Source organism: Cervus elaphus, chromosome 18, assembly GCF_910594005.1.
Source record: "Cervus elaphus chromosome 18, mCerEla1.1, whole genome shotgun sequence".
Lineage (NCBI taxonomy): Eukaryota > Metazoa > Chordata > Mammalia > Artiodactyla > Cervidae > Cervus > Cervus elaphus.
Genome location: NC_057832.1, coordinates 22,599,072 through 22,625,921, shown reverse-complemented (window position 1 = coordinate 22,625,921; position 26,850 = coordinate 22,599,072). Strand labels below are relative to the sequence as shown.

General features: G+C 39.1%; 1 protein-coding gene and 1 pseudogene across 13 annotated transcripts in view; one reads left to right on the top strand and one right to left on the bottom strand.

Moving 5' to 3' along the window:
* Positions 1 to 26,850, bottom strand: part of PPP1R9A (protein phosphatase 1 regulatory subunit 9A) — a 321,267-nt gene that overhangs the window by 19,006 nt on the left and 275,411 nt on the right. For 8 of the 13 annotated variants that reach the window (XM_043872339.1, XM_043872345.1, XM_043872347.1 and 5 more), the window contains 4 exons: positions 12,968 to 13,125; positions 12,162 to 12,459; positions 5,886 to 5,973; positions 5,720 to 5,803 (listed from right to left, as the gene is read on the bottom strand). In XM_043872339.1, coding sequence (XP_043728274.1) covers positions 5,720 to 5,803; positions 5,886 to 5,973; positions 12,162 to 12,459; positions 12,968 to 13,125 — 628 coding nt within the window. The remainder of the gene's footprint in view (positions 1 to 5,719; positions 5,804 to 5,885; positions 5,974 to 12,161; positions 12,460 to 12,967; positions 13,126 to 26,850) is intronic. The other 5 variants (XM_043872350.1, XM_043872349.1, XM_043872351.1 and 2 more) reach the window with 2 other exon arrangements.
* Positions 22,254 to 22,348, top strand: LOC122675051 (annotated as a pseudogene).

Below are 26,850 nucleotides of genomic sequence, written 5' to 3'. Positions count from 1 at the left end.
TTGTTTTATTTTTATCCCAAATATCCAAATGTTATTTCAACATGCAATCAGTATTATAAAAATATCAACATATTTCACATTATTTTTTTCCCATACTAAGTTTTTAAAATCAAGCATACATCTCAGTATATACGAGCTATACTTCAAGTGCTCAATGGCCACATCTGACTAGAGGTTACCATGTTGGACGATGTAGACCAGAGACAGATGGGGATCACAGACTATGTAGTTTTAGTTGAACTCACTTGCTTTTTGGTGAGGAATTCAGAGCCTTACCTGTGGCAAAGTCAGGATGAATGCTGGATTCCAGCTCTGCGTCTTCTCCACTATTCAGACTTTAAAGGAGAAAGCTGACTCACTTCCACAGAGGAGCGCTGTCTCCTTGCCTTGACATTTTCCCACCTGCCACCACCTAGCCCTGTCCTGAGACACACGTGTCTGCTCACAGGGCTTTCCATTCAGTGACTGAGCCGGGAGCGTTTCCTTGCTCTAAGGAGAGTATTTTACCTTTCTCTGGTGAACACGTTAAGGGATGAGCAAGCTCGGACAACTCTTTCCTGCTTTGATTACCTGCTGTGTAACCTGGTTAAATCAGAAAGTTCACTGAGCATGTATTTGAAAAGGATAGAACCAAATCCTGTGTTTTTCTCCTTGTTTTGTCTTCTCCTTATTTTAAACTCATCTATTTGTTTCATGTTGATCATGTATTTGAATCATTTTGTCTCCACAAGGGACAACATAAGCTCTCTACTCTTTCAGTTCAGTTCAGTTCAGCTGAGTTGCTCAGTTGTGTCCAACTCTTTGCAACCCCATGGACTGCAGCACGCCAGGCCTCCCTACCATCACCAACTCCTGGAGCTTACTCAATCTCATGTCCATCAAGTCAGTGATGCCATCCAACCATTTTATCCTCTGTTGTCCCCTTCTCCTCCCACCTTCAATTTGTCTCAGCATCAGGGTCTTTTCAAATGAGTCAGTTCTTCACATCAGGTGGCCAAAAAGTATCAGAGTTTCAGCTTCAGTTATCAGTCCTACCAATGTATTTTCAGGACTGATTTCCTTTAGGATGGACTGCTTGGGTTTCCTTGCTGTTCAACAGACTCTCAAGAGTCTTCTCCAACACCACAGTTCAAAAGCATCAATACTTCAGCACTCAGCTTTCTTTGTGGCCCAACTCTCACATCCATACATGACTACTGGAAAAACCAAAGCTTTGAATAAATGTACCTTTGTTGGCAAAACGATGTCTCTGCTTTTTAATATGCTGTCTAGGTTGGTCATAACTTTTCTTCCAAGGAGCAAGCATCTTTTAATTTCATGGCTGCAGTCACCATCTGCAGTGATTTTGGAGCCCCCCAAAATAAAGTCAGCCATGTTTCCACTGTTTCCCCATCTATTTGCCATGAAGTGATGGGACCGGATGCCATGATCTTAGTTTTCTGAATGCTGAGTTTTAAGCCAACTTTTTCACTTTCCTCTTTCACTTTCATCAAGAGGCTCTTCGCTTTCTACGATAATGGTGGTATCATCTGCATATCTGAGGTTACTGATACTTCTCCTGGCAATCTTGATTTCAGCTTGTGCTTCATCCAGCCCAGCATTTCTCATGATGTACTCTGCATATAAGTTAAATAAGCAGGGTGACAATATACAGCCTTGATGTACTCCTTTCCCAATTTGGAACCAGTCTGTTGCTCCATGTCCCATTCTAACTGTTGCTTCTTGACCTGCATATAGATTTCTCAGGAGGCAGGTCAGGTGGTCTGCTATTCCCATCTCTTGAAGAATTTTCCAGTTTGTTGTGATCAACACAGTCAAAGGCTTTGGCATAGTCAGTAAAGCAGAAGCAGATGTTTTTCTGGAACTCTCTTGCTTTTTCAGTAATCCAGCGAATGCTGGCAATTTGATCACTGGTTCCTCTGCCTTCTCTAAATCCACCTTGAACACCTGGAAGTTTATGTACTGCTGAAGCCTGGCTTGCAGAATTTTGAGCATTACTTTGCTAGCATGTGAGATGAGTGCAATTGTGCAGTAGTTTGAGCATTCTTTGGCATTGTCTTTCTAAAACTGACCTTTTCCAGTCCTGTGACCACTGCTGAGTTTTCCAAATTTGCTGGCATATTGAGTGCAGAACTTTCACAGCATCATCTTTTAGGATGAAATAACTCAACTGGAATTCCATCACCTCCACTAGCTTGGTTCACAGTGATGCTTCCTAAGGCCCACTTGACTTCACATTCCAGGATGTCTGGCTCTAGGTGAGTGATCACACCCTCGTGATTATCTGGGTCATGAAGATCTTTTTTGTACAGTTCTTCTGTGTATTCTTGCCACCTCTTCTTAGTATCTTCTGCTTCTGTTAGGTCCATACCATTTCTATCCTTTATTGTGCCCATCTTTGCATGAAATGTTCCCTTGGCATCTCTAATTTTCTTGAAGAGATCTCTAGTCTTTCCCGTTCTATTGTTTTCCTCTATTTCGTTGCACTGATCACTGAGGAAGGTTTTGACATAAGACGGTATAGCAGAAGGACATGTGCTCATCTTCTCCTGCGAGAACTCCAAAACTACAACTCGCTGCTGAACAACCGGCGGCTAGAGAATGTTGGATCCCACCAAAAAAAGAGACCCCACATCCAAGGGCAAAGGAGAAGCCCCAGCAAGACGGCAGGAGGGGCAAAATCGCATTCAGAATCAAACCCCTTACCTGCCAGGACGCTCAGAGGGCTCAAACAAACCTTCTGCGCACCAGGACCCAGAGACCCTACAGAGACTGAGCCAGAACTGTGTCTGAGTGTCTCCTGCAAAGGTACGGGTCAGCAGTGGCCTGTCGCAGGGGCAGGGGCTCTGGGTGCAGCAGACCTGGGTATGGCACAAGCCCTCTTGGAGGAGGTTGCCATTCACTCCACCACAGAGCCGCCAGTACTTACACAGGACTGAGTTAACAGACTCTTGGAGGGCACAAACAGAACTTCGTGTGTACCAGGACCCAGGAGAAAGGGGCAGTGACCCCAGAAGAGACTGACCCAGACTTGCCCGTGAGTGTCCAGGAGTCTCTGGTGGAGGCGTGGGTCGACGATGTCTTGCTGCAGGGTTCGGGGGCACCGAGAGCGGCAGTATGTGCATGGGACCTTCTGAAGGAGGTCACCATTATCTCCATTACCTCCGCCAGAGTTTGTTTTCAGGTCAAACGACAGGGAGGGGACACTCAGGTTATCACCAACTGACTGACCTCATCCAATGTTTTTAATCTTATAAGAAATGGCTGAGAAGCCTAAGATAAGATTACTAACTCAGTTTGTGAATCCTTTTTGAGGCAACTTCACAGGACTGATGAGTTTACTCCCAGTCCTTCTAACCACTGGGAAGACCAGGGGGAGCCTGCAGCACTGGGGCTTGTCCCCCACCTATCTCCAGGGACCCTGTGAAGCCAACTCCACTGCAGTACGCTGGACAGTAACTGTGCTTCCTGGAATAGCTTTCATAAGGTTCTGGCCCAATTATTCGTTTACGTAGGAGAACGGAGGCTGTCATTAGATTTGATTACTGTTAACCAATCACTGCGATAGCTCAAAACTTTTATTTTTGGAAACAGGAGCAGTCCCTCTTCTTTCCTGTCTTATTATTACAATTACATGAGCTCCTTTCAGTCCTGTCAACATTCTACTGTAATTAGAAATAATTATGAAACTATGATTCTAATTGAAAACTATTTTATAACATTGTACATGTGAATTGTTCCTGACTACTGATGCAGAGAGACACAAGAACTGATGTTTTAAAATGTAGCTGACTAGGTAGCCGGGGTGGCTGCTGGCTCAGAAGCTGGCGTTAACTGTGGTTGAGCTTCGCGCAGATGACTGCCCGCCGGGGGATGTGTGTGGTTTGCCGAGAGTAAGGTGAGCACTTGCCAAGAGGATCAAGGCCTGCTAGATTTTCACCTGAAATTTAAACAAGGACATGAGAACTCTCTGGCTACTATAATGAAACTCAGGCAAGCCTTGTCTCCCCTCTGCTGGAAGCCTGTGCTTAATACGCCCCACTGAGGGTGAAGCTCCAAAGGTGAGAGGTGGCGGCTGCCTCAGGAGCCCCGGGGCCACAGGGGACACAGTGTCATTTCTGAAGGGTCCCGGTGTCTCCCCCGTAGTCTATTTGGGCATCTCTCTCTCCCTTAAATGGTGTCACCATTTGTTGTTGTTTTTTCCCCCTGAGCATACTTGATACTCTTCTATTCTTAATTCTTAATTCTACTCACTAAATTTCTCATTTTGAAATCATGCAAAATTAAAAATTGCTTTTGAGTTGCATTTTGGCCTAATTTTCCCCTGAGATTCCTGTCCTCAATACAGACAGAGCTTTCTTGCCATTCTCCATTGGACAGCATAAAGGAAACCCAGAATAACAAAAATAAATTTTGGAATTCTCTCTTCCCATCCTTTACCCTCTCCCCCATTCTCCTGTAATCTCAGGGAGAAGGTACAATTTCTCACCAAGTTGTATGCCAGAAAAGAGAAAAAAGAAAAAAGGCTTGGGATAATCTATGAAATGGATAAATGGAACACAAATAATTTTGTGTGCCTTTATTCTTAGCATTGTGTCTGTTTCTTCCTTAGTCTGTACTTTTGGGATGATTCCCTAAATTCATAAAGCAATATAAACATCATTAGATGCTTAAGTAAGTGCATATGACATTCAGTGTAGAAAAGACATCTAAACAAGAGGCCAAGCTCCAGCTAACTGACATTAATGGCCTGTTGGATAATCCTGGCCGAATCAATTAAATTCCATGATGGCAAAGTTCTTCATCAATAAAGTGTAGCATTATTATCTCCTCTCCCAATCTTATTGTAAGAATCAAATGAAATGATAAGTATAAAACTTCTTTGTAACTCACAAATAATAATATTAGTGAGTTTCTATCTTTATTATTATTTTTGAATGCCTTCTATGTGCAAGGTAGCAGTTTAAAAGCTTTATATGAAAACTCATTTAACCCTTACACCAATGTTATAAGGTAGCTACTCTTTAATTTTTACCCTCATTTCACAGAAGAGAAAACGAAGCTAGAGAGGCTACATAACCTGTCCAAGGTTTTAAAGGGAGTGCTTGGGAGAGCACTGATTTAAACCCAGGCAGCTGGACTTGAGACAGAGAACACATCTGTGCCTTAATGTCCCCCTAGACAAAGCCAGGTTTACAATCATGCAATCTCAGAATAAAAGTGGGAAAGCTTGACAATATGTTACACAAAGCTCATTTCTCTATAGGACAGTTTTTATCTAATAGTAAGCATAGTTGATGGCACTGGCAAAAATCAATTTAACAGCTGAGTCCAGAGACAGTGGTCTTTCCTATACGCAGGTGGACGGAAACAGTCTTGAAAGCCAACAAGGTACTTAAATGCAAAAACACCCTTTCAGACTTAAAAAGAGAATATACAAGCATTGTGGGTAGACAGGCAAAAAAACTGAAGTATGTCTAACTGATTTGTCACATAGATATCTTTATGCCGTATTTAGATAAGCATTTACTGAAACTGTTCACGTGACCATGATTCTGCAATTAAACCAATGGACCAAGTCGGGAACTTTTCTTTCATCTCACCTCTCGATACATCACATCAGCACAAAGATACTGACCACTGACTTTGGTAACAATGGCAGGAAGTCAGAAAGTTCAGATGCATGGACACACCTGTGTTCTTAATCACCCACCCATACCTGCTACCTGGAGAAAACCTATTGGCTTCTTTCTCTTTCTCTTTCCATTTCTTTCCCTTGTTGGAATTCTTCCGCAAAGGTGCCCTGTAATGACAGCACACAGTCAGAAAGGGAACGTAACCCTTCTCTTACAGAGGGCTTGCTTGTTACCTCGTGAAGCGCTTACCCCAGATTCACGAACTTCCGCTTAATTTTTCCTCCTCGTACCACCAATGAACTGGATGCCCTTAGTGATTTGGGACCTTTGGCACCATCTAGGATATACACATATGTAAAAAACAAAAATGATTATCATTTTTTCTACTACTATCATTCTTTAAAAAGCTATTGTCAAAAGTCACTGCATCTCTGTATCTAAGGGGTTTGTTTTGCCTCAATTCCTAAGTGTAAAAGAAAACAATGGATGCATTTTATAAAGAAACAGGATACTGCTATGTTGAGGAACACTCAGTTAAACCAGGAGAGGGCCTGTTATACAGAAGCCCAACTCTAAAATCAAAAGAATTTTAGCTTCAAATAAAGTGGAATGAAAAAATATACAAGAATAAACACTATCAAATCATCCCTTACATTCAAAGCAGGGACCAAATGACTTTTCTTTTGTTCGTTCTCTGGCTCCAACTCTGCTTCAAATGTCTGGGCTGGGTCCTCCCCGTCTTTCCTGCTTTGGGTTTTTAAACGCCTCCTGACAGGAACCCAGCCACTTCCCCTCTATGTCCCAAGTCCAGTAAAGAATGTCACCCCTGAGAGTCTGGGAGATTCAGGGAGAAATTGTGAGTCAAAGTTTCCCCTTCTGGTCCGCCCCTTGCTAATGGCCTGCGGCCAGCACTGGGACAGAGGAGACGGAACATGGGGGAGACGGCTCAAGCAGGAGCTCAGCTATAAAACATTTACAACTTTGCAAGGTCTTTTTTAGAGGCTGGCTCGGAGCACAGCTTGGCTGGCCTCCCTTGATGTGGAAGACTCCAAAACCTCCTCAGTGTTTGGAGCTGAATGATCCTTACTTCTCTTGAGTCATGCTGGCATTTGAAAGCGCAGCAGCTGCTGGGGGGTGGGGACACTTGAGATGATGCCAGAAACCGATCAGAGGAGAGACTCTGCCAAAGGAATTCAATGTCAGCTGCAGGAACAAGATTTCACCCGTGGCACTTATTCCACCTTGGACAAGGTAGAAGCTGCTGTGGCTCTTCCTGGAACTATATAGCAATGGATGCTGTTTGGCATTATAGCTCAGCACATCCAGTTATCTGAGTCATTAACAAAAGGTGTCTTAACTTTGATGCCTATTTGTGTGTGAAAACTGCTTTTTCTCAATTGTCTGTGGGTGTCTATCTTTTTAAAATTAAAAAGAAAATCCAGCAACTTTGTGGCATGGAATATAGTTCTCCTAAGAAAGTATTCAGTTAACCTTCTGGGTTAATTTTGCTTACGCTTTTTGTCTATTTCAGAAGAAATTTCTAAACACACATAACTTACAAACAGTTCTTATTTAGAAGTTTCTTTTTGAAGCTTTGAAGCAGCACAGGATGTTGAAAAACATTCTAAGGATTTTTAGCAATGAGCTTTTCATAGTTTTAGTTAATGATACTCTGATTACAATAATCAATAATTTTGAAATGTACATAATGAAATAGAAAGTCAGAAATATGCCCACGTCAAAATCCACTTCTAGCCTCAAATATTTATTATGACTATTTGCATCATTACTCTTCAGGTAACTGAATTAAATAGCCACAGATGTGACATATTCACCTAAAAAATTCTATAGACACGGCACAAACTCGTTCTAAGGTGATTTTGCAAATGGACATTAAAAAAGCAGGACTGCAGTTTTCCTAACAGAAGTCAAAGAGAAAATACTATATTCTTCCAAATCAATTCTAGAGCAACTCTTAATGGCGAGGACTGTGCGAAGTTAAAAGGAGACTGATTTATTATTTTTGGAAACAAAGGTGGCTGGGAGATGTTTCAACGAGTGGTGTGAGGACCAGATGAGACAATGTACACGGCAACACTCTATAACCTATTAGTGTGGCAATTATTTGGACATCTTGGGATTAAAAGCCTGATTCTGCCCATCACAAAGCCTGCTGCCAGGCAACCTTACATCACTATCTCATACATTTGCCAAAGTGTGTTCCAAGGCACACTCAAATGAATGCATTCAAAAGGCCAAAGAGGCAAGATTAAGTAATAAAGCACTTCTCCAGTTTAAACCAATCAAATCCATCTTTAATGTACATCAGAACTTCTAGTCCATGTTAAAACCAACACTGGATTGGTGTGACTTCAGGAAAAGAAGAAGAATTTTGACAGTTTTGTCTGTTTGCTTATCTAGCTACATATGAAATTTCCACTAGGCTTTTTGAAATCTGTCCATTACCACCTTCATGAGCAATCAGAGGTCCAAGTCTTCATACTGGATACCACAGCTTTAAGCTTTGACAAGCTGGTCTTCATTTTCAAAGGTAATAACTGATCTCCTGAGCTATTTAGCTCATAAGGCCATTGCTGGGACTGTATTCTTCTTAGTCTCACTCCAACAAGACGCCTGACTACCTCTTCTTCTTTTACTGTGTTCTTGCTGGTCAGCCACTCAGTTGTGTCCAACTCTTTGTGACCCCATGGACTGCAGCAGACTAGGCTTCCCTGTCTTTCACCATCTCCCGCAGTTTGTGCAAACTCACGTCCACTGAGTCGATGATGCCATCTAACAGTCTCATCCTCTGTAACCCTCTTCTCCTGCCCTCAATCTTTCCCAGCATCAAAGACTCTCAAGTCTACCTCCCAGCCCTGTCTTCTCTCTGGAGCTCAAGTCCTCTTCTACTAAAAATGGGATGATCATCTTTCCCCCATAGTTTCTGATTTCCTGATTTCTATTAACGACAGGGACCACGCTTTCTGCGACCGGCAGCCCTGTGATCAGTTTCCACCTCCTCACTCTCTTCCCCTCTATCTAGTCAGCTTACTGTCAGTGCCTCTCACATCACTCTTTCTTTTGCCTAAATGGAAAGGAAATTCTCCTTTCCCTAAATGGAGCTAGATATTTATTATATATCCAGTTGTAATGGCAGGCTTTCTGTCCTAGTTTCCACTGAAGTCCCACAATTAAACAAAACGGTGACTCGCGAATGCGGTATTGGTGCAATTTAGAAAATACCCTACTTCAATTACATGTTCAATAACAGCAGAGAATCAGACTAAGGATTGCAATCAACTACAGCTATTAACTTAATTATTACCTTTGTGGTACCATGGTAGGCCAAAAGTAATGGTGTATTACTTTTAAAAAAATCTAGAAAAATGGCAACTAATGACTAAGACAATTTCAGAGTTTATCCAACAATGTTGAGTGGAAGGAAACATGTCTAGACTAGGAGTCAGCAAGCTTTCTCTGTAACAGGCCAGAGTGAAAATATTTTAGGCTGTGGGCAACTGACCCTGTCACAGCTACTCACTCCGCTACACTAGTATGAAAACAGTATGGAACTGCAGGAGTGTGGTTGTGGTCAGAAAAAACTTTACTTATAAAGACAGGTGGAGGCTGGATTGGGTTTGATGACCTCTGTTCCAGAAGACCTGTACTGATTATCTAGAGAGACATACTTATTAATTCATCCAAGAAACTTAGGGATATAAATCACATGCCATGCTTCTTACTAGGGACCACGAACGCAAAGATGAATATGATGAATACGATGGATGAGAAAAGCCTGAAAACTGGATCACTCACCATACACAAATTGACAGAAGCAGAAGCAACAGTGTGATAATTTCTGTGGGGGTCAGACAATTAACCACCTGGGAAGGGGGACAGGGCACAAGGGGCCACTAAAGGAGGTGAATTTAAGATGGGCTTGGAACCAAGTCCAGAATCTACCGGAGGGGCATGCTAGGTGTGAACTTACACATGAAGTCCAGTTCGTACTTATGAGTAATAACCCCATTCTAGTTCCTTTGAGATGCCAATGAGCTGTAAGAACTACACACGTATAAACACACACACAGGTGAATCAAGCTCATCCCACTGAACCTCTGTTGATTCCTGGTCTGAACAGTGGATCTGTCTCATATGGCAAAGAACCCAAGGACTTTACAGACAGCAAAGAGTCCTGACTGACAGATTGCTTTGCTATCTTTCAAAGTACAACAGAACATGAGAGTGGAAGGCAATCAAGTGTGAGGTTGTTGATGGTGATGGTTGTGGGGTGTCAGAGAGACAGGGTTTGTCACCTGTCCGAGGGAGACAGAGAGAGACAGAGAGAGAGAAATAGAGATGGACTCTAGTCTACAAACTCCCTGCGGGAAAGAATGGAATATCGTCATTGTATATTTGCCATTAGCACAATGCTGGACACAGTGCAGGTGTTCAACTATTTGCTGAATAAATACATGAATGACTAGATTAATATTAGTGAACGTGGAAGACAACGGAGTTCTTCAAGGCTGGAAACCTTCATCCAGGGAAGGAAAGAATGGGAGGCACTACTTTCATCCGGTCATAGCTCATACCTAATAACGGTTATCATACTAGTAACTGACTACTTATAAACTTAATATTTTATAAAAGCTCAATTAATTGCTCCTTTCTAGTTACTCACAAGCATCATCAACCCAGGAAAAAATGAGAAAGCTCAAGTATTTCATCTCTGGTGAAGAAACCACCACCCCTGTTTCTTGCTCCTGCTTACAGCAGCTATGAATTTAATCCCAAAGAGGCAGTGGCAAGCAAAGGAGGTCTTTGGAGAAAAGAAGGAATTCTCACATTTTCATGCTAGTTACTGCTAACCACATTCTGCTGAATGCTCCTGCTAATGGTCTGTGAAGCACAGATCATACCCATGTAATACTTTCCCAAATCTGAGATGAAACACCTGCTTTTTAGAACGAAAAGAGAAATAATCTAGACAAGAGGTAGCCACTTTAAAAAAAATCTTTGAGTCAGGTTTCATGTGTGAGTGATCCACTTTCCGACTACAATGTACTTCTTTCAGATACCTAAGTTATACCTGAAAACTCAAACAGCGGAATACAAGGTATTAACCTCTGCCTCCAAAATAGGTCCCTCTGCTCTTTTGCCTTCTTACAAACCAAGTAAGGTCTATACACACTTTTTTCTGAGGAGACGACGGAGGGCTTGTTACAAGTGTGTTTCTATAAAAGTGCTATTACGACCCACCGTTCAGGTTAATTAATAAGAGTTTCTGAAGCCTTTATTCTTTTGAAAGTAAGCCAAAATTACAGGACAAGTCCTTCACCAACTTGACAAATTAGCAGGTTTGACATACTTTCTCTTGCCTCCACAAGGATCTTGTACACCCTAAGTACTTAATTTTTACCTCAAAACTTCTTCTAGAAGTCTTGTGCTTAGGACCAAACCTGTGGAAGATAATTCCAGCAAATCAATAGGCTCAGGGAAGAAAAACAGGGAAAATATCGGGGTAAAGCTATGATGCTTACTAAGAGTTACAAAACAAAGTGAGTGCCCACAATCAATTGTATTTCTATATTCAGGACATATTCATGGAAAGATTACAATCTTTGATTTGATAGAGATGTGTGTGCTAAGTTGCTTCAGTTGTGTCTGATTCTTTTCAACACTATGGATTATAGACCGCTAAGCTCCTCTGTCCATGGAGATCTCCAGGCAAGAATACTGGAATGTGTTGCCATGCTCACTTCCAGGGGATCTTCCTGACTTAGGGATTGAATCTGCGTCTCCTGCATTACAGGTGGATTTTTTACCCATCATATTTTAAATGACCCTATGTGTGTAAGAGTTTCTTCTTCAATGTGATCTTAACTAGTTTTTAAGACTCTAGTTACATAAAATAAATGAAAATGAGCCTATTTTTTGTGCATCTTTGCATCACTTAAACTTGTTTAAGCAAGAATTTATTACTTCCATTAATTAAAACATACAACTCAAAGGACAATAGTCTATTGGCACTGCTATGAGATTCTCATGTTAATTCTAGGAGCATATTTTAAAATTTAAGGACTAATCCTGCTGTATTATCTTTATTATAGCTTTTCTATCATCTTCTATGCAATATAAATTACTGTGAAAATTTCTTCTAACTAAAAACCAGTTAATGGGTTAAGACCTATACTGTTTTTACCTCCATATATATATATATGTATTTTTTTTCTATATGAGTATGTTAGTGTTTATTGAAACTTTATGGGATGCTATTATCTAATATCTCTAGGACTCCTGAAGAATTTCCTTCAACAAGAAACTTGCTGAGGAAGTGAAATACTGATCAGATAGGAAAAGATAAAAAAGTAAGGGAGCTCGTTTGTCCCACAATGTAAAAGGAAAGCAGTTTCAATTACTAACTAAGCAAAAGACACAGGCCCTTGTTTCTGTGTATCACAGATTGAGGCGTTAGTGAAGTCAGACAAAACAAAAGCTAAAAAAACCCAAAGTTAACAGTACCTTTCTCTTGTAGTATTTTCGTGGTGGTGGCTTGATTGTGGCAAGGCAGTTCTTCCGTATCATGATCAGATTTTGAAGGAGAGGAGAGTGAAGTGTCTTCCCCAACAGAGGAGGAAGGCTCCCCTTCCGAGTACAGTGGTCCTTCTTGAAATTCAGCTATGTGGTCAGACGAGAAGGGCACCCTGCCAGCCACTGGAGTGAGGGACGAAGCACCAGAATCTGATTCTGGAGAAGCTCTCAAACCCTTGGGCAGAAGTGATTTGGTAATGTGCATGTGGTTATAGAAACTGTTCGAAGGCTGTTGGTATAAAAGATTATAAAGGAGGTTATGCCACTGAACATCATTTGATACTTACTTTGAAATCAGACCGACCTTTTTTCCTTAGTAAATCCTATGAAAACCAATTTTTGAGGGTTTACAGATGAGACTGTATAGTTCACAACAGTGTACCATATTATCACTGTAGCTAACACAGACACCTAAGACATAATAAAAACAATGACTTGTGCATTAATTATTCACCACCAGGAAAAATCAACAGCTGAATATCAAAAGCACCATCATGAAATATGACACTATGGATATTGCTCTTGGTTGTTAGTTCACTGAATGAGTACAGAAAGAATTTGAATTATAACAATATATAGAGGTGAATAAGAATTTAGGAGACAAAGAAGTGAACTATTCCAGCTGTTTTCAACTAGAATACAGAATCTGGCTGCAGGAAACTCATTATTTTCAGTAAGCTGTAGGAACAAGGATACAGCCCAAAGCCGCAAGTCAGAAAGTGGTCAGGGGTGCTCACCTTTCGCTCCAGACTGTCCTCCCCGTCAGTTGAGCTGACACTGTCATAGAGTCTTGTCCTAGACGGTCTCTGGCGTCTGTTCTTCATGGAGAGCTGGGCCCGAGTTTTCAGTGCTTTTGAATCCAGGCGCTCTGTCTCTGGGACTGCTTCATTAAAGTCTAAAAATAAAATATTGCAAAATAATCTGTGAAACCTTTGCAGAGGATTGACAGAGACTATGGACACTGAAAACAAAATATCAAAGTTATCAGTAACACCAGGCAGGAAAACAGGTGAGAATCATGGTGGTCTGTCTGGTAACAAAGGTAACAAAGATGAAATTTAGGAGAAATGTACAAAGCCAACAGAAAGAAACCAACACTAAACATGACCAAAGTCAACAACAAAAATCTAACATTCACAGGTCATAAAACCTTCCTATAATTATACAAAGCACTCATTTGTATTTATATGTTTACATTAATGTATGCTGAAGTGTTGGATAAAGAAAGATGTGAGAAGAAGGTGTATCAAAGTTGACAGCTCTTAGAAATCAAGACAAAACCTACAAAAGTCAGGTGCCAGGTCAAGAGCAGATAACAAAAGGTGACCATTAGCATAAACTTCCTACAGCAAAAGTTACCAAAACTGTAACTGTAAGGGCTATACCACTTTGGTCTTAATATTTATATATATTTTTTCCACTCAAACCAGAGTTTCTGAAAATTTAGCTTGTTCTTCTTTGAACTCTCTAGAAAGACCAGCAAAGAACTTACCTCAACAGCAAATTTAAAATAACTGGGGAAACAAAACAAGGTAGGCTATCCAAGCAAAACAAAAAGCAATTAAATCACAAGTATGTAATTTACTAGTATTATGGATGAAGTAGAATAAACTGCCCACTGATAGATAAAGAAGATGTGTATACACACACACGAATATTCAGTTCAGTTCAGCAGCTCAGTTGTGCCCAACTCTTTGCCACCCATGGACAGCAGCACGCCAGGTTTCCCTGTCCATCACCAATGCTCAGAGCTTGCTCAAACTCATGTCCATCGAGTCGGTGATGCCATCCAACCATTTCATCCCCTTATCATCCCCTTCTCCACTTGCCTTCAGTCTTTCCCAGCATCAGGGTCTTTTCTAAGGAGTCAGTTCTTCACATCAGGTGGCCAAAAGATTGGCGCTTCAGCTTAAGCATCAGTCCTTCCATAAATATTAAGGATTAATTTCCTTTAGGATTGACTAGTTTGATCTCTTTGCAATTCAAGGGACTCGAGTCTCCTCCAACACCATAGTTCAAAAGCATCAATTCTTCCGCATTCAGCTTTCTTTATGGCCCAACTCTCACATCCATACATGACTACTGGAAAAACCATAGCTTTGACTAGATGGACCTTTGTCAGCAAAGTCTCTGCTGTTTAATGTCTCTGCTTTTTAATATGCTGTCTAGGTTGGTCATAGCTTTTCTTCCAAGGAGCAAGCATCTTTTAATTTTGTAGCTGTAATCACCATCTGCAGTGATTCTGGAGCCCAAGAAAATATTCTGTCATTGTTTCCATTGTTTTCCCATCTATTTGCCGTGAAGTGATGAGACCAGATGCCATGATCTTTGTTTTTTGACTGTTGAGTTTTAAGCCAACTTTTTCACTCTCCTCTTTCACTTTCATCAAGAGGCTCTTTAGTTCCTCTTTGTTTTCTGCCATAGGGGTGATACCATCTGCAAATCTGAGGTTATTTATATTTCTCCCGGCAATCTTGATTCCAGCTTGTGCTTCCTCCAGCCTAGCGTTTCTCATGATGTACTCTGCATATAAGTTCAATAAGCAGGGTGACGATACACAGCCTTGATGTACTCCTTTTCCTATTTGGAACCAGTCTGTTGTTCCATGTCAGGTTCTAACTGTTGCTTCTTGACCTGCATACAGGTTTCTCAAGAGGCAGGTCAGGTGGTCTGGTATTCCTATCTCTTTCAGAATTTTCCACAGTTTGTTGTGATCCATGTAGTCAAAGGTTTTGGCGTAGTCAATAAAGCAGATGTAGATGTTTTTCTGGAATTCAGTTGCTTTTTCTATGATTCAACAGATGTTGGCAATTTGATCTCTGGTTCCTCTGCCTTTTCTAAATCCAGCTTGAATATCTGGAAGTTCACGGTTCATGTACTGTTGGAGCTTGGAGAATTTTGAACATTACACTTTGCTAGCATGTGAGATGAGTGCAATTGTGTGGTAGTTTGAGCATTCTTTGGCATTGCCTTCCTTTGGGACTGGAATGAAAGCTGATCTTTTCCAGTCCTGTGGCCACTGTTGAGTTTTCCAAATTTGCTGGTATATTGAGTGCAGCACTTTCACAGCATCATCTTTTAGGATTTGAAATAGCTCAACTGGAATTCCATCACCTCTACTAGCTTTGTTCGTAGTGATGCTTCCTAAGGCCCACTTGACTTTGCATTCCAGGATGTCTGGCTCTAGGTGAGTGACCACACCATCGTGATTATCTGGGTCATGAGGATCTTTTTTGTATAGCCCTTCTGTGTCTTCTTGCCAGCTCGTCTTAATATCTTCTGCTTCTGTTAGGTCCATACCTATTATTATTTTTATTATATTAGGTCCATACATATTATTACTCAGCCATAACAAATAATGAAAGCTTGCTATTTGCAACAACATGGATGGACCTAAAGGGTATTTTGCTAAGTGAAGTAAGTCAGACAGAGAAAGACATTTACTGTATGCATTCACTTATATGTGAAATCTAAAACACAAAACAAACAAACGTGACAAAGTAGAAATAGAGTTTTAGATACGGAAAACCAGCAGGGGTGGTGGTCAGAGATGTGGCAATGAATGAAACAGGTGAGGGAGATTAAGTAGTACAAGCTTCCAGTTAACAAAATAAATGAATCATGGGAATAAAATGTACAGAGTGCGGAATACAGTCAACAGTAATGTAATATCTTTGTATAGTAACACATGGTAAATAGGTTCACTGTGATGGTCATTTTGTAATGTATACAAATATCAAATCATTGTGTTGTGCCCAGGAACTAACATAGTGTTATAGGTCAATTATACTTAACACTCCTGTCCCAAGCAACCAACCAAAGAAACTCATAAAGAAAGATCAGATTTGTAGTTATCATAGGTGGGAGTTGGGGGAAGGGGAAATTAGATGAAGGCAGTCAAAGGTACAAACTTCAGGATAAGATAAATAAGTACTAGGAATATAATGTACATGATAAATACAATTAACATCACTGTATGTTATATATAACACTTAAGAGAGTAAATCCTAGGTCATCACAAGGAAAAAATAATTTTTCTCTTTTTTCTTTTACTTTGTATCTATAAGAGGTGATGGATGCTCACTAAACTTAATGTGGTAATCATTTCATGATATAAGTAAAATTATTATGCTGCACACCTTAAACTGCTGAATATCAGTTATACAGTGCTGAATATCAATTATATCTCAAAAAAACCAGAAGATAAAAAATATAGTATAAGAGCTAAAAAGTTAAAAATAAATATATCCTCTCCAAACTTCCTTTTATTAACTTCTAAGTTTACATTCCAAGTTATTTGCATGCATCTCTGTCTCATTTCTTTTTCTTGGATATCTACTCTCCTCACCATAAAAGACACTGATTTTTCAAAGGAAAATGTTCAAGTCTTTAAATAAAACAACTCAAAATTTAAAAAAAAAAAGAGAGAGTCACACCAGATGACTTGGTAAAGGCTAGAGGGAGAATCCGATGTGGTTCTCCTTAGTCTGCCTCTCCATCCCCTTGATCTTGCTGCCCAGAGACTAAGTCAGGACTCAACAGCTACCATCTAAAGGGAGGAGGGAAGGTTCCCATGAACATACGAAGGCACGGGCTGAGGAAAAGCATTCTCTGGGTGAGTTTATTTGGAATGGTACTACTCCTTACATTTGTACATGTAGCCACTCCTTAGATATAATGAAGCTTCATCATTAATCCTATTTTATCTTCTCAGAGTGCCAGTCATCAAATGAAGTAATAATGCTGAAGAAACTGATAATCAAGTGGGTCTTGGATTTAAATTATTAAAAATGAAGCAAATAACTGAGTTGCAGAAAATATTAACATATATGAATATTAATAGAGTAAACAATTTTTCACAGTGGCATTAGCCCATGAAATTCTTTTCCACAGTACTATTAAGTATTAACTATGCTTAAATATATTATGTTATAAAAACAAGGAAGCATCTCAGATTGTACCTTTGTTATCTATGGAACATGGTGCTTGGCATATGGTTCTGACAAAATTAAATACATTGTTCCCTGAGAGATACATCCACTGAATAACAATATATACAGAAGGTTTTCCTTTTCATTTCCTATATTTGAAAGAAAAGTGGATAACAGAAAAGTCAGACCATTCAGGTATATTTAAAGACAGCTAAATATTTTCTAATCAGTAGTCTCTTTATTTTTCACATGTCAATGGAAAAAAAATAATCCCCTTGATCAATTTCATCCTTCTAACAAATTCTGAACTTTCAACTGCCCATTAAGAGTTGTGATCATTGGGAGAGAATCAACTTTACAAGCTCTTGTTTACATACAAAACATGGAAATACAACATAGAGGAATGCAATAATTTAGATACACTGCTGTACACACATATCTTACAATGTATCTACCTCATATTTGGATTGCACATTCTATAATACCAAAACTGTCCCATACACAATCTCATTTATTCCTCACAACAGCTCCAACAGACAGAGTAGCCAAGTATATATTTTGCTCTCCTGAAGCTCAGAAAACTTGACTGTCTTGTCCTCATCCATATAGCTAGTTGATGAGCTACCAAACCTTTGTAGTTTCTTGACTCCTAGGCCACTAGCCTGTGCATGCCAACTTAGCTGATGTTGAACAAATTATTAGAATCAGATTTTAATGCAATTAGAGTTCAGGGTTTTCAGCTGTCAATTCACATATGATGTGACTAGGAAATTCACTTCTCCAACAGGTTATTATGAAATATTATTAATCTTTCATAGATATGGAAGAGTATCAAAAAAGGAAGAAGTTGAAAGCTCTAGCAAAATTATTTCTCAGATGATTTCTTCTCTTGTTGGTTTAGTAACAGCTTTGGTTACCCAGTGACAAAAAGACCTAAGAAAGAAGCTCATTCTACTTTTGTGAGGATGATTCCTTGTGCAACAGAACCTGAGCTCTGGAGCACCCAGCACAGTACACAACATCCAGGACTGCGATAGCTACCTCATCACTCGATGCTGAGCAAATAAAGTAAGGGAACACAAAAACTGCTTATTAGCAGCGTTGGGAGTACAGAGGTTATCCTGGAATCTGGCCCCACGGCTATTCAGTAATTTGCCTGGTTTGGTTTTGGACAACCCCAAAATGGCAATCTCAGATGCTTGCTTTATCATCAGCCAGCGCTGACTGGGTGCAAACCACTGGAGAGCACCTATTAGCTGCAGAGTTAGCGAAAGTCTGAGAGGCAGTGCTTCAGATCCATTACCCCAGGGGCCAACCACACATCACATCCAATTAACAATTTCTGAAGGCCTGGAAACAAAGATCTCAGGGTCTCTTTACAGCAGTGACTGAGCACAGAAGACTTGATGTCTTTGAATAGTGATGCTGGAGAAGACTCTTGAGAGTCCCTTGGACTGCAAGGAGATCAAATCAGTCAATCTTAATGGAAATCAGTCCTGAATATTCATTGGAAAGACTGATGCTGAAGCTCCAATACTTTGGCCACCTGAGGCGAAGAGTCAACTCCCTGGAAAAGACCCTGATGCTGGGAAAGACTAAAGTCAAAAGGAGAAGGGGGTGACAGAGTATGAGATGGTTATATAGCATTATTGACTCAAGAGACATGAAGCCAAGCAATCTCTGGGAGATGGTGAAGGAAAGGGAAGCCTGGGGTGCTGCAGTTCATGGGGTCGCAAAGGTTGAACACGACTTAGCAACTGAACAGCAACAATGGATTATAAATCAGTAATCTGTGTTCCCATCCTGAGGAATAAAAAAAAAAAATTTTTTTTTAAAGAACCAGTAAACTGGAATTGAGCTGAGAACTTTCACTTCATCAACTCTTATGCCAGAAGGAAGTTGGAACAAATGTCCAGAGGAAGCAACTAGTAAAGACACCACAAATAATACCTGCCTCAGAAGTATTACAGGGCGTGTGTGAGAGAGAAGGAAAATGTGTGCAGGACTTCTGCTGCTGGGAACTAAGGGATGATCTAATGGCCAGTAGAAGCTGGCTTTTTAAAATCACGTCATGTAAGAATCAGAATATTACAATGAGCCTTAGGGGTTCTAGCCCAGCTTTCTCTTTCAGGTAGGAAAACCAAGGCTGAGTGGTCACTAACTTGTCTACTGACCGTATCGCACTTCATCTGTGGAAGACTGGATACAGCGCAGGCCTCAGAAGCCTAGCCTCATCCTAGAAGGCCACTCGCAAGTCTTAAACTTCACAAGCAATCTTCCGCCTTGTTTGAAACCTCTTTGTAGTCTTACTTTATGTTCCAAACAAAAATACTCATCAAGGGCTTATTTGGCAAATTCCCAGAAGGATATAGCATTAGGAGGAAAAAAACAAAAACAAACAAAAACACTGAGGGATTTTATTTGACTGGGTATTTACCCAAGAAATAAAATGTTTGGATGGAAAAATGCGCTGTCAGTTTTGTGGGCGACGATGGTTCCGCTGGTTCAACGTTTCTACGTCACGTGCTGCTCAGTGTAAAGAGCGGGACACAACTGAGCGACTACGCACGCGCGAAAAAAAGCACACAGTGTAAGGGTTTAGGCGGCCATGTTCTCTCCCGGCACTCCGCTCTGCAGAGACCTTAGTCAACAGCACAGAAAACGCTGCCTTCATAGCCCAACGCCCTGGGTTCTTCCTCTACCCCTTCTCTTCAGGGCTTCTTGCTCTGCTGTCCATTAGAGGCAGAGGAAAACTCCCTTTCCCCTCCTCTCCTTTCTTCTCTATTCTTTCTTCCAGACCCTTCAGACTCTGAAACAGCTTATCTCTGACTCAAATGCAGCTAGAAATACAAAAGAAGAGCAGACACAAGGGGATCAATAAACACTGCAGAAAGAGACAGCAAAGGTATGAAGCAGCTGACAATAATGCAGTTTTGAGTGGGTGGGACATCACCTCAAAATACCTGCATTTTAAGGCTAGCTTCAGTATTGATTCACATTGGATCCTTTAAAAGAGTTTAATGGATTTGATCACAATTTTAGCAGCTGTTATGAAAAATGTTCTGTGAAATTAGGATGTTATAGATCATATTATACAGAAACCAGCTCCCTACAGTAATGGTGTGAGTCACTCAGGTTTTCCACTAGATTGATGTTGTTTTTGATGTAAATGGAATGCTGCCCACGGATCAGACATCAGCAGAGGGAACTGGAGCAGCATAACAATGGGGTCTGCTCTGCGTTCTTATGTGGATTATTCTCCTCAAAAACACTCACACCTTATACACCACCCTGCCTGGCTTGTGCTATTATCAACCAAAGTGCTGAGCTTAATGAGGAACTTGGTGGCATCTTTATTTTTTTTCCTTTGTTTTTATTAGTTGGAGGCTAATTACTTTACAATATTGTAGTGGTTTTTGCCATACATTGACATGAATCAGCCATGGATTTACATGTGTTCCCATTCTGAACCCCCCTCCCACCTCCCTCCCCATCCCATCCCTCTGGGTCATCCCAGTGCACCACACAGATGTATAGAACAGACATTTGGACTCTATGGGAGAAGGTGAGGGTGGGATGATCTGAGAGAATAGCATTGAAACATGTATATTATCGAGTGTGAAACAGATCATCAGTCCAGGTTGGTGGCATCTTTAAACTCAAACAGTGTCTGCATATCATTCAGTCACTGCAAGTTCACTAAAGATGGGCCCACAGGGCTTTGGGTTGATACATATTGTATCAGAGGTGGGCTAATGTACTTCAGAGAGATGGTGTGAAATAGTCACCATGAGAGGAGACTTGGGGTTAGTCTTCCTTGAATAGAATCCAAAACAGAGGCTGTCACTAAATTGGGCAATTTATCTAATTGCTCTTTCCCTCAGAATCCTCAGCTTCTAAACAGGCATGATGATAACAACATAATAAAGACTAAATGCATTAACACATATATAAATGCTTGGAAGAGCACATAATAAATGTCTATTTACTGACATACAAAAAAAGATATAGCAAGACACTCAAGTGACTAAAGCAAACTGCAGAACATGTATATTCATTTTAAATATTAAAAAAACAGCAACATAAAATACATTTTCTAACAGTAAATATGTCCATATAATTTCATAGCAAGTGAACTGAAAAGATACACTTCATACTGATAATGGTGGTTACCTTCAAAGAAGATATTAGATTTGAAGAGGTTGGTCAACAGGTGCCTCAGTCTTACTTGTAATGTTAAAAAAAATTTTTGTGTTAAGATATTTTAGAAAAATCTATACATGACATGTAATTAAAATTAGCAAAAAAGGAAAAGCACACATTTAGTGTATTTTATTTTAGAGACATCTTAATTTCATTCTAATCTGATAGCTCCGGTGTTCTAGGACTCAGATGCTGATATCAGCCCAGGATACCCAGTCAAAGTCCCCGTGACCATCAGACTGCCCTGACGTGAGAAGGCTGTCTTTATTACATATATGGAGATTGTTTGCCTGCTTGGCCATTTTACGGCCAGATGATTTGGACTAAAGAAGACCCTACAGCTTAGCTTCCTTCTAGCTACTTCTATTTTAGTGGTGTAGGGGAAGATGTACCGAAGCAGATATGGTAATTTGAGGTCAAGTTATACAACTTTAGCTCACGTAATGATAGCACTTTGGTTAGGAACCCACCCATGGGCAACTCTCACTCTAAACTCTATTAGTAATTCATTTCTTTACAGCCACCCAAAACCTGACAAATTTTGTACCCCAGGTAGTATTCATGAAATTTTAGGAGGCTGACTTGATTTCTTACCCTTTTAGATCAATCAGAAGATTATTGTTTCCTAAGTTTTAATTAGGTCTGACTTTATTGATGTATATATTTCATTTGCTAATCTTTGAAAAATATTGAGGAATTCTTTTTTACCTCTTTATCAACAAATGCAATCTCAAAACTATCCATATGGCCTTTGAAACATAATTTGGCTATTTGTTTTAATGTAGTGTTTTTCCAGTGCAGTCTGGTATTTAACTCAGCCTTCTTCAGTTTATGGTCACTCCTATTCTCAGAGTAGAGAGAGGTCCAGGTTTTGCTGTCTGTATCTTTTAAGACTATACTTTCAGGGGTCATTTCTGTAGTTCATATCTCAGGAATGACTCTTTAGAAATGCCACTAGACTAGCCTACCCATGGAAGAAGTGGCTATTAGTCAGAAAAACAAACAAAAAACTATATGAGATATCCTAAATTCCACCATATGTCATTTGAAACACTTGTACAAGTTGCTTGATTCTGAGAATATAAAGGGATACAGAATTTAGATTTAGACAACGAGGCATTTCATTATCTTAGGACTCCTTCATTGTCAGCTATCTTTAGACTTTGACAGAAAAGATCTGCATTACCTAAAATTTGAATAGATGTTAAATTAAATCAAATGGGCAAACTGGCTGGGAACTGCAGATTTCTGTGAGTAGGACTATGAAGTCAAGTGTAGAACTTGGGTCTAGAAAGGTGGATTATGTCAATGTCCTTTTCTTAACATTCTAGAGTCTTTGACATGACAATAAACAAGCTTCCGTGTTCTTACTCAGGGTCTCCTACAGGTACCATATTAGCTTTTCTGTCAAAAATCTCTAGATATTAGTAATTCCAAGCATGTTAATTAGGTGACTTCCAAAATTATATGTTTGATGCTACATCTTCCTTGATTATAGTATGGAAAGATTTCAGATTTTATGCCTTTGGTAGAGAATAACCTAAGTTACCTGAGATGAGAGTCGTTTGCTTCCTAAATGGGAAAGTATCTTTCGACTAGAGGAAAGACTGAGTTATGTACAGCATTAGAAGATTTAAGGAAACTTAAAATTTACAATACATTTCACAATAATAGATATGTATAAGGACTTCTTAAGTACTTTAAATATTGTCAGTTGCTAATAGTACATAAAAAGGAAATCAAATATAACAAATTCATAAATGCAATTTAAAATGTTTGCAGAAGTTCAATTAGCTAAGTCCATATATAGGAACTAAATATTCAAAGATCACTTAGTATTGATTTGTAAATCAAATTAAAAATTTAAAGAACTATGTTTTTGATAATGTAACTTGAATAAATCAAACATTAAAACCACAATAAAAATCAGAAGGACTTTTTGGTGCCCCTAAACTCTTCTGTTTCATCAAAAAAAAAAAAAAAAAAAACCAACTCACAAGCAACAGAATTTTTAGTATACCTACATTCTAATGTTCCCTAACTTTTCTCATAGGTGGAATTTCCTATAGTTACCATAAATAATCAGGGCCAGTATTGAAGTAGAACATTATTTCATGTCCACCTACAAGAATTCAATTATAATCTGATGTCTGTGCCCCAGAGTAACAGAAAAAACTTTAAGGAACTTAAACTTTATTGGAACAACATGGTTGGCAGATTGTTCAGAACTATGCATACAAGATAATTTTCTGGTCCCAATTCTGGAAACAGCTGTTCATTTTCTGAGTTTTAATTCTCTAGATGCTATGATCCCATAACTGATCCTGTTTACCTCTTGGCTGATAGAGTAAATTTCACCTTAAGTGAAATCCTGAACAAAGCACAGGAGCCCACTGTGCACACTGCATATATAAACACTGGGCAGCGTCTTCTCCTTTCCACTTTTATATCCCTCCATCCTGATCCCCAGCCTATTCTTCTAGTCAGCTTACCTTAGCATAACCATATGGTGTCTTCCAAACTATATAACTGTGACCCCATGGTGAACCACATTATGAAACAAAAGAAACATTTCAAAATACAGCTATCTTGTACAATTTCTTTGAAAAGGAGTTATATTCCACATTTGGGTTAAAACTGTCTTTACTTCCAGAAGACCACAATCTACCTTATAGTTCAACTGGCTTTTGAACTTTACTCAAAAACCAAAAAAAATAGGAAGCAGCTCACTTTCCCTAAAATTAACAGAAAATTACTAAGCTTAAGCTCATTCTGACAAAAATCACTTGCTTTCTAGCAAAACAATTCTAGCTCTCTTCTAGCACTCATACATATCTCAGGATGACTGAAGGGTCTGGTGACTTCTGTGAACTTATGAAGACGCAGTGAGAAATACGAACCAAGCAGCGTTGCCATTTTACAACTCAATACCTCCTTTTGAATGCCTCCTTGATTTGGCAACAAAAGTCTTAATGGCTCACACACAGACAGATGCAAAACTTGCACAAAACTAGACAGGCAATTTAAGTGCTTTGCTTTCTGGGTAAGAGAACAGATTCTGGCTTTAATGATATGCCAGAAAACAATCAATAAGTATTGATTTCTCACTCATTTGGCTTGTTCATTAAAATTTTCCACAGTGACTTACTGGGAATTTTGAACCTTTAATTAGTACAAATCAATAATACTTCATGGCCAAAATTACTTCTGGGGATTAAAAGTTACGGAAAATAATTTGTTCAGAAATAATGAAAATTGTGAAAGTATACCAAGAAATTATATCTATATGCACGATAAAGAAAGCTTGAATCTAGTTGAGAATTCTCCCCGCCTCAGTTTAGAACTAAACAACATGCCAGCATGGAAAGATGACTCTACTGCTCTGTACCTCGTGTGTGATATAGGACACTCCTGATAATGGAGTACAAACATTCACTTTCCTTCTAATGGCACTTTCCTTGCCATTTCATGAATTCTGACTTTAATTATGTCTTTAACTTTTGTTTAATATTCTGGATTCCAGTGCTAAAAGTGAATGTTTAGTGTATTCTCAGACTCCATTAGGAAATAAATCAGATGTGGTGATAGGAGTCTGGCCTGGCCTAGAATCCACAGGTATCAGAAAAGAGCTGCTAACGGTGAGGACTAGGGGAAAGGCAAAAAAAAGACAAAGACAACACAAGGTTATAGCCTCAGCAAAAAATGATTTTCTGGAGGAGTCCAAAGTCTAGGAACTTTCTTATCAATATAAATGTATGGCTGATGCTGACTTTTTATTTTCCCATAAAATCTTAAACTAGTATTTATTTTAAGCCTAAAAAAAACCTTTGTGGTTTTTCTCATGCTCATCTTTTAATTATGCTAAATTTTTTATATTTAAAAATATTTTATTTAAGCAAAAAAGTATACACCTATATAAGTCATATAGAAATAGAAGAGGGAAAAAGACACTTACGTACCTACCATTGAGTCTAAGAAATAAAATTACTTCTGAAGCCCTGTCTATGCCCTGTTCCTAGTTGCAACCCTTGTTTTTTTTCTCCTAGTTATTCTACAAAAGTATCTCTAAAGAATATATTGATTAATTTTGCTTGCTTTATAAACTTTACATACATGGTAATGAATTGTATATAATATTCTTCAAATCATTTATCTTTTTGTCTGCTCAATATTATGTTGAAAAGTTTGATCGGGATTAATCACCTTTTAACTGTAGCTATCATGAATGATGCTGCTGTGCCCTTTTGAACACGTCTCCTGGCACACAGCAAGAATTTCTAGAGAGCACACATATACACACAAAAGTGAACATGGTGGGCCATAGAATTTCCACATATTCCATTTTACTAGACAATTCAAATTGTTTTAACAAAATAGTTGTATGAGTTTTCCTTTTTTCCCCTACATACTAGCTATCACATATTACCATGAAACTTCATCTTTGTCAATCATTTTATTTTTATTTAAAAGGTTGAACATTTATGTTCACCAACCTTTGGGTTTCTTCTTTTGTGAACAGATTGCTTATGTGTTTTGTCCATTTTTCTATTATGCTAGTTGTGTTTTTTTATGATTGGGTAAGTTTTAAATATATTCTGGATAACAATAACCATCTTTTTTCTTAGTTACATGGGCTATAAATAGCCTCTCTCAATTTTTGGCTTCTAAGTTTTACTGGTGTCTTTTCAAAATCAGATTTTCTTAATATTATTGTGCTCAAATTTATCAAATTTTGCTTGTGATTTGGAAATTTTTGTATTAAATAAGATATCACATGAGCATTCTCCTACATTTTCTTCTAAAAGTTTTAAATGTTGCCTTTCATTGTTGAGACTTTAATCCATTTGAAGTCTATTTCACAGATGGTATGAGATCAGATCCAACTTCAGTCTTCTCTTGAGTGGTCAGTTTCCCCAGCTGTCTGTTGGCCCATCCTTTCCCCACTGATCTGTCATGTCAGCTCTGTATCATTCTCAAAGTAACATGAATGGACCAGTCTCTTTCTGGACTCTATTCCGTTGCACTGGTCTACCAGTCATTTGCTGAGATTATACCACACTGTCTTAATACTGTTGCTTTACAATGAATCTCGGCAAGGAAAGAACAGGTTCCCTCAACTTGGTATTCTTCAGGAATATCTTGGTTATTCTGGGCCAACAGGTTGTTTGTCCATCTACAATTTAGAAACTACCTGTCAAGTTCTGAAAAATCACCTGTTCAAATTCTGATGGAAACTGCATGGAATATATAGATTAGTTTGGCATAATGTCATTTTTCAATATTAAAGCTTCCTATTTCTTTTGATTCATACAGGTCTTCTTGAATGTCTTTTCAAGGATCTTGAGCTTCTTTTATTAAATTCACACTGGATACCTTATATTTTTTTGTTGCTATCATAAATGGTAGCTTGTAAAAGCATGTTAAACTGTATAATTCTAATGATCTGAAAACTCTTAAAGTTTTCTTATGTATTTAATTTTATTACT